Source organism: Gallinula chloropus, assembly GCF_964237585.1.
Source record: "Gallinula chloropus genome assembly, chromosome: 4".
NCBI classification, from domain to species: Eukaryota; Metazoa; Chordata; class Aves; order Gruiformes; family Rallidae; genus Gallinula; species Gallinula chloropus.
The window spans coordinates 29,638,933-29,654,241 of NC_140088.1; the positions used below are offsets into that span (position 1 = coordinate 29,638,933).

Here is a 15,309-nt window from a genome sequence, read left to right on the forward strand (position 1 = left end):
GCAGACCGTGTTCAGCCCGGCCTGATTTAAAATCAGCAGAATTCGCCCAGATAAACAAGTGGGCAGTAGTTTGCTCTCCCAGAGCTTCTTGCGTGTTGGCAGAGCAGACTGTGAGAATTCAGGTCTACCATGCATGTCTGAGAGGAGGTTTTGCCTTGAGGTAGTTGGAGTGTTAGCCTCCGTGCTGTATTTTTTTTTCCTGCATGGTTTGCTATTTTTGCATTTTCTGTGTGGCTTTTTAAGTTTTTAGTTATGTGCTTGTAGCTGCAGTTATTTAACATCATTTGTTGTGCCAAATGTTTTAAGACTCCATGTAATTGTCATATTAAAGGATCAGACAGCAAAGGACAAAGCACTCCAGCACATGGCAGCAATGTCATCAGCTCAGATAGTCTCAGCTACTGCTATTCACAACAAGCTGGGCCTGCCAGGAATTCCCCGTCCTACATTTCCTGGGGCACCTGGGGTAAGTTGTTAGCCGAGTCCCAAAAAAATCCCTGTATTCTCTAACAATGTTAAGTAGAAAACTAAGGCTGAATGAATGGATTAATGCTTTCACTTGCGTTTGCAAAAGGAATCATGCTTGTTCGGAAATATCCAAACCCTTTTGACAAAGAAAACAATTGTGGGTCTGTTTGTTTTTCCTCTTTCAGTTTTGGCCGGGCATGATTCAAACAGGGCAGCCTGGATCCTCACAAGAGTAAGTCTGAAAATTAAAATATGCTTCTATATGCAATGTGTGGCTGGCTTCTGTACTTTGCTGCCAGAGGATGAGGCAATTTTTTTCAAAAAACAAGGAAAAGAGAGTTTTAGGGAAAAGAAGAACCTTTATGGTGATTTGAAGTCACATTGAAAAAGTTATGAGGGATCCCAGACCTCAGAGCTGAAGCTCAATACCTAATGGGCACACTCGTTTTTCTCCCCATGCATGGTGAGATGCAACAATAATGTCTGGGAAGCAGCTGGTAAGGTCTTGCCTGTGAGCACATTTCCCACACAAATACTTTATCCTTTTTTAAATACACGAGCAATATTGAAGATGAGGGACGTATTTTCATGCAGGGCAGGAGATGATTGCATGAGGTCTGTTAGTGGTTGGTGTGTTTAGTGCCCTTCAGCACTGTGGTAACAACAGCACCTTACAGAGAAGGGAGCCTTTGCCCCTCTGTAGGTGTTACATTTTCAGCCCTGCAGTGGTCTCTGAAGCAATGTTTCCCAGCCTTATTTTTCAGCTTCCCCCTTTCTCTCTATTATTATTATCTCTTTACTGTCTTAAATACGCTACACAAGGAAGAGATATGTTTGTGTGTAAAGGTAAATTAACCATGTATTTTTTACATTCTGTGTGTCTAATGGAATTTACTGTGGCTGGTGTGGTGTGTGATTTTTGTGTAACTCTCTATTCCAGCGTAAAGCCATTCGTTCAGCAGGCCTATCCTATACAGCCATCAGTCACAGCTCCCATTTCAGGTAATTCTTCCACTTACACTCCCCGTTAAAAAGACTTAACTTCTCTACTGAATGTGATGTATTAATTCCTGAGATGAAGAGAGCCATTACTCCATATCTAATGTTTTCTGTAGACAAATGAAACATCAGTCCCAGTGTCCTTTTATCTGATTATTTATGAGTGAAAATCATACAGGGGGTTGGGATTTTTTTATATTTTAGGTAGGAAACAGTAATACATGTGCATGAGTTACGATATGTGATCTTCAGTCAGCATTCTGTTGTAGGAAAATGCCTTGTAAAAATGAGTAATAATATGCATGTATCATTTTTAATAGCTAAATCTGACTTCCATCTGTAGCAAGAATAAAATCATCATAGCATGGTTTGCGTTGGAAGGGGCCTTAAACTCATTTACTTCCAACCCCTTGTTATGGGCAGGGACACCCTCCACTAGACCAGGTTGCCCAAAGCCCCATCCAGTCTGGCCTTGAACACTGCCAGGGTGTTCTGCAGCCATAGCTTCTCTGGGTGACTTGTTCCAGCACCTCACAACCCTCAGAATGAAGAATTTCTTAATTAATAAGCTCTAGTTAATTAATAAGAATTTCCTTAATTAATAAGCTCTAGTTTATTTTTAAACTGGGGCTAAAAGCTCTTCCAAACCCATGTATGTTCAGCCTCAAGTATAAAATTTCTCTATGTACCTGATTGTTGATAACATGTTCCGCTCCTGAATGTCCTGTTCTGCCAAGTATCACTTCGATAAGTACCTAATGTTTATTCCCCTTCCCACAGCTACTTTCCTGTTCCTCTTCCCAAGTTGTTTTCATGGCTAGTTTCAGGAAAGATCACTACTTCTTTGCAGATGATAACTAACTTTACCTCTCCCTTGCCAAATAACTGCAGTTTTCTGACTCTTACAGAGTTTTTTATGATTTTCTAACTTGATGCTCTTTAATGTTTAAAACTAAGGCTATCTTTCTGCATCCCTGATTATTTACCTTTTTTAATATGCCTAATTTAGCACGTTGTTTTCTAAGCAGACTTTTTGAATTTTCTTTTATTCTTCCTTGTTTTCTCTCAAAATAGAATCCCAGTATTAATATTTCTAAATCGGCAAAACTCATGTGTGAGTTTTTGCTTCATTAGAATCCCTGTTCACGTCTAACCAGTCACATTTGCAGTTTCCTCTTTCATACAAACCTCACACCTTCATTGCTCAGTTTGAGGGTTGGAGCCAGGTACCATATTCCCATTAAGGTATATGGACACACACTACCTGTAACCTCTCCCTGGTTCTCAAACTACTTCAGGATTATCTTTGTTTTCTAACCTTTGGTGCCTCTCCCCTGCCTTCCATGTGCCTGTGTCTCTCCCAAGATCAATTTTGCCTTCAAGCTGCTACCTTTCCCTTCTTTTACTGTTTTGTTTCCTTCTCATCTAATTTTCCACGATGAGGAGCATTTATTCCTTCTCTTGAGGTGAATTAGAGATGGTGGTTAACATCCCTTCTGTCTCTAGATCATGTCATTCCCTCTTTATTATCAATTTAAAACCTTCTTTTTCTTTTTAGGGTATGATTCAGCTCTCTACAGTAATTATTTATTATTATCTGTAATATAATGCTGCCTAAAAGCTCCAAAAGAAGTCAAAGACCCAATGTGCAAATACATAGTAAGAGGCAGTTCCTGCCTTGGAAACCTTATACTCTAAATAGAAGAGGGGAATTGAGAGTGCAGAAGAAATAGGCAAAAAGAGAGGTGATTTACTTGTAACATGTGGCACATTAGGAGCCAGAAATGGAGGCCAGTTCTCTTGACTCCCAAGGCAGTAATATCTTCTGTGAGTCTTGCTGCCAGTTTCAGAGGAAGGGTCAGCTGTAAGTCTACATGAAGTCTCAATAAATCTCTATAATCTAGTATATATAATTTAAACAAAAATTCTACAGTGAGTTACAGCCCCAAGGAAACAAAGAAGTAGATCTTTTCTTTGCACCATTATTAGCTTGCTGGGTTGGGACCTCTCTTTCTACATATTGTTCTGTGTTTCTCTGATTTTAACTCATTCTGAATTCATTATTTGCTAAAACATCCAAGAGCTACAAGTGTAATTCCTGATTATATTTAATTCATAATATATAAAATGAGGACTTGTCAACTTCTTCATGCAACTGGTTCCTTTATTTTAGGATTTGAGCCGACGTCAGCTCCAGCTCCCTCGGTCCCTGCGTGGCAGGGCCGGTCCATTGGTACGACCAAGCTCAGGCTGGTGGAGTTTTCAGCTTTCCTTGAACAGCAGAGGGATCCCGAATCAGTAAGTGTTGCCCTCTGATGTACCCACTGATATTCAGCTTTTCTCCACTGCTCCCTACCCTGAGGATGCTTTCCAGGATTAAGCCTGGTGTTTATGCTCAGTCTGATGTTCCTCTCAGTGTAGTGCTATATTTTCCTTTCCTGCCCTCCTTTTCCCACTTGCAGAATGAGAGGCCTCTCTGAAAGCAGGTGCAGTTCGCCATGGCACCTGTCTCTCTGCTGACCTACTTTCCCAGTTCTACCAAGTTGCATCGTGTTTTTGGCAATAATTCAGTACTTGATAATTCAGTTGAATTTAAAACCTAATCTGTTCCCTAACAGAAATAAAATTAGGGCCTTGCATAGAAACTATGCATATCGTTATTTTAAATACCTGACATTCAGGATAGCCTCCGAGTGTGCTCAGGCGTGTACCATTTAACTGTAGCACCTTTTTATTTTTTACTGAAGTTATCTAGCTAAATGTCCAATTATTCAGTCTTCCTTGATCTTCAGTTGTGTCTTAGGGTCCAAATCAATGTTCTTGGATTGGTTTTGGATTTTGTTTGAATTTTTGTTTTAGGAAGTTTTTGGTGGGTTTTTTGACTTTTACCCTGCATACTATGAAGTTGGCTGTAATGTTTAATTTACTCCAGTAAGCTTTGAACCTTGATATTAATTATCATCTATTTACCAAGAACATTTTTTAGTAGCCTAGTACTGTTTCTACTGCATCACAAGTAAATCAAAAGAGCTTCTTTCAGCTGGAAAACCTGAGAATTTTTACTGAGATAATTTCTGAAAAGCAAATACTGTCATGAATAGGTGATATAGATGGGCCATTCTTGTTCAGATTCCTGGTAAAATACAGTAGCTTGGAGCAGAGAGAAGCTATCACTTGCTCTTTATAATTTAGCACTGGAAACCATAGCATTTATGGGCTCTGGCCAGGGGTGTTATCCAGAGAGTGTTTACCCAGCATAATGGAGATTGGAGACATAGCCCAGAAACCTTACAACAGAGGAATGCTCCTGGCAGAGAAACATCCCCATGAAAATATACCATATCTCAGCTATTTGTGTACTCAATCCATGGCAGTGTGTCGGTTTGCTAAATGTCACGTTTTTCCAGGTTGGCTTAACTTTGAGGAAGGCAATGTTTGGCAGCAGGTACCGTTATCTCAACGCCTACCCGACTGTTAGATACTGAATGGTTTCCTTGGAATCCCTCTGCCTTACTGCGGTCCGGATTCCCACGCTCTCCCAGCAATCCTGGCTCTGGTGGGCTAAAGCTTCATCGTAGTGTCCTCTAGACTAATCCACAGCTGGAACGCTGTCTCCATCCCCGGCCCCGAGTTCATCCAGCTGGCAGTTTGTGTTTTCAGTGCAGGTTTTCTCATCAGGCAGCCTCATCGATACGCAGCTTTAGGAGTCCTGGGCTCGCTGACCCCATGTAATGTGTCCTGCTGATTTATGGGCTCTGCCATACCCAGATTGCTGCACACCAGGATGTTATGTGTGTGCCTCGAGGTTATCGGGAAAGCAGGATGTGGCCATGTAGTGCTCAGCATTACTGTGCTGTATGTGAATGAAATGGTATTTCAGTGTATTTTGATGTATTGTTTTGCTACTATGACACCCAATTATCCTTTTTCCATAGGTTTTTATAACACAAAACTATTTGCAAAACCCACGGGGTGTAGAGCCATCTGTGTGGCTTTACATAAATTCAGTGAGTGAGAGTTCAGCAACTGACTTGTACATCTTTCCCTCTGAGAACCTCAAACCAAGTACATGCTTAACACGTAACATGTGGTTGCCTATCACACCATTGTTGTCTGTGACATGAAACCAGCTGAGTGATGTGAATATATTGCAACATGACTGACAGACCGAGAATTAGAAGATGCTGCTTTGGCAGGGGAAAGAGTCGTGAGTTCTGCTCTGCCATGGTGGCATGGCCACACGGTGTGCAGGCCGGCAGCCTGGGGACTTGTTGGGGCTCTCAGTTTTCAGGCAGGTGCAGCATAGTTACACAGGACAGCCTCATACGTCCTGCAGAGCCTTTGTTGGAGTAACCTGCAGTGAGGCCCACCATTGGTTGTCCCAGCTTGCAAACGTACTGCTGAGAAAACCACCTTTTCAATGCAGAGCATTTATGCAGGAGAGGCATTAGAGAAGCAAGAGCATCAAACTACCCAGACTTGTTGTTTTTAAAAAAACAATTACTTGTGTGCAGGAACATTGCAAAAATGAGACACAAAGAAAAATCAATTCTCAGGCATCCCTTAATCCTGATTTACATCATTCGTTACACCCATGCTGCAAGTGCAATGAGACAGCACTGTGCGGGGGCTGCATGGGGACAGCATGGACCAGCCGTGTGGGTGCTACAGGGAGCCAAAGCATGAGCACCCATGGACAGTGTGTCACCTCCACTGCCTGGCAAAGGGGAGTCAGGAGAATGGGAAGTGTTGTTTAGATAAAAATACATAACTTTGATTATTTGAACCTTAAACAAGGTGGGGGAGAAAGAAACCAAAACCAAAAACCAACAAAAAAACCCAAGGCTATGTGACCAACACCCAGGGCAAATGCAGAAGGACATCTGCTGCAGAGGCACTATGCAGAGGCGCTGGTGCACGCCTATCTGAGGGGAAAGAGAGCTCGGAGGGCCCCTGCCTCCTGCTGGCCTTTCCTGTCTCCAATGCACAGACTTCTCCAGCAGCGCCAAAACTCCTTTCACCTTGGAGGTGGGGGCCAACCCCCAGCCTTGTTTAGTGCTGTTGAAGAAAATACGAATTCTGCCTGTAGCTTTGTACATCATTCTTTGTGTTGGTGTGACATTTCACTGCAGATGTGGTTTGTGCAGCATAGAAAGGATGGGGTTTTATTACTTTTAAATAACAAAACCATCAAGCCAGACAAGCTGTCTGTGGCACACAATGTGCAGATGAATTCACGTAAGCACGTGCTGTGGTTATAGCATCTCCTGTGTGCCTTTGCTGATCTCAGAAACTAACATATGTATACACTGCTACACCAGACCCATGTAAGAGTTCTCACGTATCTTCTGAAAAAAGATAGTTATATGTTTGTTACACTTCTGACGTTTTACAGAAAGTTACATAAAGTATTATTTTGATCAAATGCTATTAAAAGAAAGGATGACCATTCCTCCCTCTCTCTCCCAAGCCAAAACCAGGCCAGAAAGCACCATAATAGTGGGGGCAAATAGACCAACTCCCCCCTAAAATGTAACCTGGATGTTTACTGACAAAGGCTGGTTTGCCATGGACTCGATGATCCTGGGAGGGCCCTTGCTGACTATATTCCCATACAGCAGTTACAAATTTAGGTCTGTCTGTTCATGGTGACTCCCAGCAACTTCATGAGGGGCTGTGCATTTGCACAAAGTCCACCCACAGGGAGTTAATTGTACGAGCAGGGCCTTAAACATTTCTGGGGTTCTTCCAATGGCAGTTTGTGTTTAAAAGCACAAAAGTCCCTCAGTGTCAGGCAGGTATGTTAATTTAGAGTGGGCATTCTAGTGGGTTGGAAATGTGCTCCATAGTGTCCTGTCGCTTGTGGAGGGCTGTTGACTTTTTTCCCCTGCCTAGCCACAAAATTATTCCATTTACAAAAGAAAAAAACATAGAAAGGACACAGTAAGCAACACCACTGTATGGTCTGCATGGCAGACCATAGTCTGGGAGACATAAGATGGCACAGTTGCAAAATCTTGCAACACTGACTGTGCTGTCCAAGCACCAATGTTTTAGCTACCTTTGATAGTACCTATATAATGATATTCTCAACCAATTAACAAGTTTATGTCCACACCTGCTGCTTTCAAGGCAAGTTTTCCTTAATAGAGACTTTCCAGTTTTACTTTAGTGGTTCTGTGAAAGTTCAGGACAAATGCCTAAGCCAAATAATCCTATGTTCCCAAAAAAATACAAACTGAGTACAGAAGCAGATTAGAAAGGAACTAAGTGATTGACTGTTGCACGGGTAGCTATAAAATTCAAAGGTTATAACAAGGAAATTATAATAACTCCAATTATTTTATGAGATATATATGCATATATTCAAGCTTGCTTTCCAGTTGGGGAAAAACCCTGTCAACACCCAACGAAAAAAGCCCTTTCTGCATCTTCCTCTTCAAGTTTTCTCACTCTTGCTGCCACATTCATTTCAACTGCAAGCACTTCAGACAGCTTTACATCTAAAATATCTATACAGGGCTATAAAGAACATGGCTGATGGGTATTTTCAGTATTAATCTGCCTGTCCAAACTGTCAGATTGTGTTAGGTCCAAATTTCTAAATGTATTTTTAAAAGTGGTGAGGAAATAAAGTATTCTTTATGTTTTAATTCAGGTTTTATTGTTGTTGTAAAAGGGCTTTGTGAGCCCAGGGAGAATTTTGCCTGAGAACCAGAAAGTAAAAGCAATTGCTCAAGCACCATAAAACCAGCCTGCCATCCTTAGCCAAATGCAGTAAAATTCACCAAAGTTAACCAAACCACCTAAGAGATGAAAAATAAATGAGATCTTTTCAAAAGGAGCCCTCCATCTTTGAACAATATCCATTGTTGCAGGCATTGTTCATCCTTTCCATATGCCCTATAAACAGCATTAAAGGCATGTCAGCAGTCAGTCCTTGGCTTAGCGTCTTTGTGATGCAAAAGGACGAGGAAGCGAACCCACATTTGGATGAACATCTTGGTGGGGCACTCAGGATTTCAGGTCACTTTAATCTTAACTAAATGCAAGGGTCGTTTATTTTGAGGTGCTGGAGAGCTACAGGCTGGCCCTGGGAAGTGAAGATCATGCCCTGTAAAATGTTGATACACAGGTGTCCATAGTTAGAAGAGCCCAGAAACTTTAAGGGGGTCCAGTACTGACAGAGTCTCCAATCTTGAGACTGTGTTATCGCAGGAGACCTCCTGGCTGGCAGCGATCCCAGGGGACTGCCTGGAGATGTGGCAGGAGGTCTGGGCCAGCTACCCCAGCCCAGCTGTCGGGTCAGGACATGGGCTCTTCCGGGGCAGGTTCCTGGGGTGAAAACACAGTGAAGTGGGTAGAGAGACTGAGCACAGCTTACTCCTCAGAGTTGGACCACATTAAGCACTGAGGAGAGGCGTAAAGACTGCCAGGGCCGGACCACGCTCTCACAGCTGCCTTTGCGCACGCGCTCTCCTTTTCTCTAAACCCACCATTGCTGCTGGGAAGTTCCCAGAAAATTAAAAGTGCTGCTTTTGAGTAACGGGGTGGTTGTGCTGGTGCCAGCAGCCATGGTGGCTCCCTCTGCCGGGCCCAGCGCTATAGCCGGTGCCCCAGCCCCCTCTCACACCGCCCAGGGGGCTGTGAATAGTCAGGGTGGGCTTAGGGGTAGCTGCCCAGCGTTACACAGGGTACCGGGTCTGACCAGGGAAACATGAAAACAGGAGGAGGGAAGGAGTGAGAGAGTGAGGTCGTGGGGTAGCTGGAGCAGAGCCCGGGCACGCAGCCCCTGCGATGAGCCCAGGAGAGCCGTAAACTCAGGGGGGGTCAGCACAGTGGGGGGCCCTCTGCCTCCCACAGCCTTGCCGGGAGGAGGAGTGTGGGGGGATGCATGCATTGGGCTGGCATTGGCAGTGCAGCAGGCTGTGGCTGTGCATCTCCCCTGTGCTGCCTGCCCTGCCTGTGTGCTGAACCCCAAGCATCCACCCTCATGCTCACCCCAACGGGCTTTGTGCATGGCAGTGCCTCTGCCCTGCGTTCTCCCATCTCGTTCCACTGCAATTTCCCCAGCCCCTACACCCACCCCAAAATTGCTTACCTGGGCTGCAAAGTCAAGCCCTCAGAAGTTGGGAAACGTCCTTGTGTGGCTGTTCTGCTGTGCAGCAGTTAATTACACGCTCGCCTGTGTGTGTTTGTTCCTGCTTCATGCGGTGTAGATGTAGATGGCTCTTCTTTGATAAGCAACTATTCAGTAGTTTGTTTTCTTCTGCCGCAGAAATGCGTGGCCCCGCGCCCCGCGCGCTGTGCACTGCCTACCCTCTCCTCCAAACGGAATTAATAATTCCCCCATTTGCATTTCACAGATGTATTGGTGCAGTCATTTTTTAGATGAAGAGGCATTATTACTCACATTTGACAAACCAAGAAGTTCAGGTGCAAAAGAATGAATGGGCCACTGATTTTGAGGGTCCACTTTGATTTGTCATGAGCCTGATTTTGCAGAATACTTAGTGTTATTGAGAGCTTCCTATATTCAGGCATAATTTTCCCATCTGAGCACTCAGCACTTCTGGAAATGGGACCGCGGGGTCTCAAATCAGACAGACCAGAACTTAAGGATGCATCTTCAGTGTGGCAGGAAAGCTGATGAAAATGCTGTGTGAGCATCTTGCCTGACCAGCAAGTCCCAGTTTCACACTGGGACTGTAGGTGGGAAGTGCTGGGCATCATTAACGTGTCAAGGCTGGGGACTATTGTCATTTGTCACCTCCCTCCCCATTTCTGCAACCATAAAGTAGCCAAAGATCTTCGTTTACTTCACATTCCTGATTCAATCCCTGAGCAGATCCAGGCAGGAGACTGTGTGGGTGGAAGTCCTTGAAAGATTAGGGAGACCATGCAGTTGTGTGGTAGCACACCAGCATGGAAAGGTCAATTGGTGCTTCATGTGAAAGTGTTAAAACCTTAATAAAGAGTTGGTACAGACTCTAGTTATAGCATTAAAATGTTATAAATATAACTCCCAGTCTGCTTCAGTGGAGAATAACAGCAAAAGAATTAAATATTCAATTACTAGTGCTTTGGTAGAAATAAGAAAAATTGTTGGCAGACCAAGTGATTTCCTTACATCAGCAGGATATTAAAGAGCATCAGATTTACAAGATAGAGCAAGACAGCAGAGCTGAGGCTGAGTAGAGTACAGGTCCTAGACTGCTGATGTCCTAGTGATTGGTTTTTAATCAGTCCACCCGCCCGGTTCCTTTTTCCTCCAAAAGTGCAGTTGCTGCCCAGGCAGCAGTACATTTTAAAAAGATGGGTTGGACTGGTCTGTGGTGGTACAGAGAGAAACACTGCATGGTGCCAGGCACTTGAGCTGTGCTGTTCTTTCTCTCTCTCTCTCATTTCAACTGAAGCTCAGGCTGTCCCACCTGCCTCCGCTTGCTTGTTCTTCTGAGCTGCAGCAGCAGTCCTTGTGACCTGCAGTGCAGAATGTATTTGATCCAAGGAGAACGGAGGGGGTCTCTTTTTGTCTCAGGGAGAGAGAAGACCTTCAGTAGAGACTTTTTAATGTACTTCTGCTTTGGGTGATAGAGTTTCTTCAGGCTCACAAGACTAGGATCTGTTCAAGCCAGTTGCCAGCCTCTCCCCATGGTATTTTCTCATAGGGATTTGGTGCTGCAAGTAATGATACAGACAACCTCACCCTTGTGGTTGTTATACCTGAAATGTGCAGGAACCTACAGATGTGATGAAGCAGCCCAGCTAGCAGGGTGCTGTTGTTAGGCCACACAGGACAGACAAGGCAGCGGGATGCTGCCACCTCCCTGGGGCCGTGAGATCCAGTGAGCCCCCAGCTCCCTGTCCCACTGCAGGGCCAGGGTGGTTTGGCAGAGCAGTTACAGCACCCGTGCCTGTGCAGAGATGACTCCCAGGTGTGAGTGCAGTTTGGGGAGCAGGATGAAATCACGGCTGTGCCCCTGGATGCAGCAGCAGAGCACAGCCTTTTTGCAGTAAGGGTGCTGTACCCCTGCCCAAGGTTATTCCTGCAAGAAGCAGCTGCTGTGCAACCCTCCACCTTGCTTCACATCTATGCCATGCAGCCTCGGCAGGGCCCAGGGAGCTGCACGCACCCACCAAGCTGCTCAGTGTGGTTACATAAGGCCCCACAGCCCCACTGGGCAGGAGCAGCAAGGCATCGGGTACCCCAGCAGCTCTGCGTGCCCAGCCCGCTCACACCAGCAGTGTAAGAGGGTTGGCTTCACTGCTACCTGCATCCTGGCCACCACTTTTTATTAGAATCTCTGTCCTAGACAGGCTTGTCAAGGCTTGGCCTGAGCTCCACAGGTGTGGGGAAGCACGGGCATGCAGCAGAGAGAGCTGTAGCAATTTGCAGACCTGCATTTCATGGACCAGAAAGGCTGTTGCCTTAGAATAGAAGCACAAAATTGGTAACGAGCTGTTACAAATATATATGCTGGCTGATAAAACAAATGTAGGTGATTTGTCTTTGTTCTGCACCAGCTTAAATACTTGCATCCCCTGCCACTGGCAATTTGTCTTGGTTCTTTTAAATTCCTAAGTGGATTATAATTTTTCTCGTGGTATTATTTGACAACAGTCATATTTCATGGCTTTACTGCATTCTTGAGATAGTTAGAATTTTTTTAAGGAAGGGAGCTCAGTAAGAGGCGGCCATCTCCAGGGCACGTCGTGTAATGCAGATACTGAAGGCATAACTGAAAATGTTCTTTGTATTTTTGTGTAGTTTTTAGCCTTAGAAAACACAGGGTTTGACCTATGATGGCTTACAGCATCTAAAGCACATTATTACCCAACACTGGATGCAAGTCCTTTAACTGCTGTAGCACAAGTAGATTCTTTGGCGCGTAATTTACTTCAATGACTCCACAATACTCCGTCTAAAATAACAGTGAATTCTAAATATAATGAGGATGTTTCTAAGCTTTTCAGACACTAATGGGCTTAAAAATACAGGCCTAAAACTTAGCTTCTTTGCTTATATCTATGCATAAATTCCTGTCATGGAGCATGTTTGTATAAAAAAGATAGGGATCGTTTCAGTATCCATTTACCCAGCTCCTAATATTACATTATCGTTTGTTAGTTCGCATAAATATGCCATATCTAATTAGGTTAGTAATGATTGTACTTAGCATAGGAATTGCATCAACATAAGGAGAAAATAATCACACATTGCAATATCAAAATAAACATTTCTGTCCTAAGAATGTTATCAGGTGATGTCATACCATCTGTCCTACTGTACCCACTCGGAAATTTTGCTGCAGCAGCATCTGGTACTTTGGCGAGCTCCGCAGACAACTGTGGTAGCTTTATAGCTGCCTTTAACTTTGCTCTCATGTTTAAACAGTATTAAGACTTCATGCTCCATATTCCTATAAATGTGTTTGCTTTTACTAAAGTTTGGATACTGAGCAACTTGTGCATTTTCCTGGTTTGCAGAATGACATACAGTGTGAGAATTGTCTTGAGAATTGCAGCTGCCAAAGTATAAAATACAGCTCTCCCTTCCTCTTCCACTCCAGAGCTACCCTTGGGCCTGGGAGAGTCACCCTTTTGGGGAGGACACTTTCCTGGGCAGAGGAGAACCTGAGCTCTCAGTTCTGCTCCTGTAAAGATGTGGCTATTTGCACAACCTGGAACAACTCCAGCAGAGAAGACTGAGAGAAAACAATCCCAAAATAATTAATAACTTGGTCACTAATGGTGGGGATGGGTTTGAACGAGGGAGAGCAGAGAGATGCTCTGGGACTTCTCACATTCCCCAGGGAGAGCATGGCTGCTGGGCACTCCTTGGTAGGCCACAGGGGTACTGAGGGAGGTGAAAGGATGCAGTTTTTCAACCTCTACTGGGAAATTCTTATCATTCTCCTTGAAAAAATTGTGATGTTTGCCTAATCACAGATAGGCTTTCATTGGTAGCCACGTTTGGTGACCCAGAGTGTGGCCTGTCTTCCTCCACTTCACCCCTGGAAGCTTAGGAAAGCAACAGGAACAGATTTCTGGACTCCCTTTCCTGCGTTCTCAGCAGTTTCCAGGGCAGGGCACTATTTTACTGAGATCTAAGTTTTTCAGTAGACAGCAAGATACAGTTCAGCATGACTTTTAGATATTTACTCACAGTACTGCAAGCTAAATACATGACAAAAGAGTCAAAACCCCACAACAGTTGGTACTGTGTTATCTATCATATTATTTTGCAGGTTTTGTTTTGTCTGTTTTGTCCTGTTCAGATGTCTCCTCGGTCCTTCCTTGCCTCCACTGCGTAAAGTAACGTGCTGAATCTGAGTGTGGTCACTGTTGTGGCAGGCACTCGTAGCTACTAACCCGCTCAGTGTGCAAGCTGGACCAGTGCTTGGGTGAGGGCTAGCTGGCACATGTTCATGGGCACACTTGCTCTTGCATGCATGCATTCAGCTCCCCACTGCCCACTTATTTCTCTGCCACTCTTCAAGGTAGAAACAGCTTCTCTGTACCAACTGGGCTCCACATGCACTAGATGGTATTATTTTGAAAGAGGGCTGCAAGGAAAATCCCTGGAACTGGGGCTCTCAGACTTGGACTTGCTTGTGCAAACACCTTAATAAAGTGCTACACTCTCCTTTTCCCTTCCACAAAATTAGAAAAAAAAAAATACAAGCCTGTAAAAAGCATGGAACGTAGCTCTCTCTGGCCCCACACACAGATGAGTGTTCTCCGATTCTAAATTCAGATTCCACTGTGCTAGATGATTTTTAAATAGATTTCAATTTAATTTCCTAAGTGCAGAAATCTAGCCAGTCCATTTCCTTTTCCCCAGAGATTTGGACATCTGCTAGGAAAGACTCTGCTCACACCAAAGGAAAGCTCTGAGTGGATGTCCAATTAATTTAGATTTGTCATTTCAATTTGTTGATTCGGCAGGTATATTGTAAACAAAATAGCCTAAATGAGGTCTGCTTTGGGGTTTTAAATATTTTATTTGTGCTTAGCTTTTGGGAATAGCTCCTTATATACAGCATCTGTTCAATATGACGGGGTTTTCTAGTCTTCATTGACTGCATATCAGCTTTCCTTTAATTGAGTTAGCAAAATGTTTTGTGATCTGCATGGTTAAAAACCCCAATGTTTGATCCTGCGACTCTTGAGCTCCTTCAGTCTGTTCATACGATGCTGTGAGCTGCTGACAGACTAGCAGAGGTATTGGGGCTTTGCCCTTCCGCTTTCATTGCAGGTGCTGAAAGGTGCTTTTGTCTTGGACAAATGGCAGCCCCTAAAAGAGCATATTGGATTCAGTAGGGGCTGCTGTGGACTTCACCAGGCCAAGGATTTCCCCCAGGCAGGAATGGGGTTGTGGAGGTGATTCTCATGATCGTGATGAGGTGTGATGGGATGAAGTTAATAAATAGGAAATTGTAATTGAATGTGTTTTGGCAGAGATGATCACCTATAGAGCTAGCTCCCAAGGGAAGTGGTAAAAGTTTGGATCTTTAATATCACAGAGGTCAAAATGCTGGAGGACATACAATGAAAACCACTTCTACAGTAACAGCAACAGAGAGAAACTGTCTGTCTCGTTACTGTTATTGTCATTTTGGGGTTAAATGAAAATCCCTTCCATCTCTTTTAGTTAAGTGGCAATAGCATATGCTGTAGATAGAGATTTGGGGGTTTAATAAATAAACAGAGGTGTATATGTGTGGGCTTTGTGGCGCTAGCAGAAATTCAGGCTCTGAGGCCGTCAGCATTAAAAGGTGTGGTTTGAAGAGGCAGAAATAGGCTTTCTTGTGAGCATATCATCTTATTATGCTTCGCGAA

At 44.0% G+C, this 15,309-nt stretch overlaps 1 protein-coding gene across 2 annotated transcripts in view; it reads left to right on the top strand.

The window, feature by feature from the left end:
• The window catches only part of TEAD1 (TEA domain transcription factor 1), a 152,578-nt gene that overhangs the window by 122,671 nt on the left and 14,598 nt on the right, over positions 1 to 15,309 (top strand). For both annotated transcript variants that reach the window (XM_084264048.1, XM_084264047.1), the window contains exons 5-8: positions 332 to 466; positions 654 to 700; positions 1,409 to 1,470; positions 3,641 to 3,765. In XM_084264048.1, the coding sequence (XP_084120174.1) occupies positions 332 to 466; positions 654 to 700; positions 1,409 to 1,470; positions 3,641 to 3,765 (369 nt within the window). The remainder of the gene's footprint in view (positions 1 to 331; positions 467 to 653; positions 701 to 1,408; positions 1,471 to 3,640; positions 3,766 to 15,309) is intronic.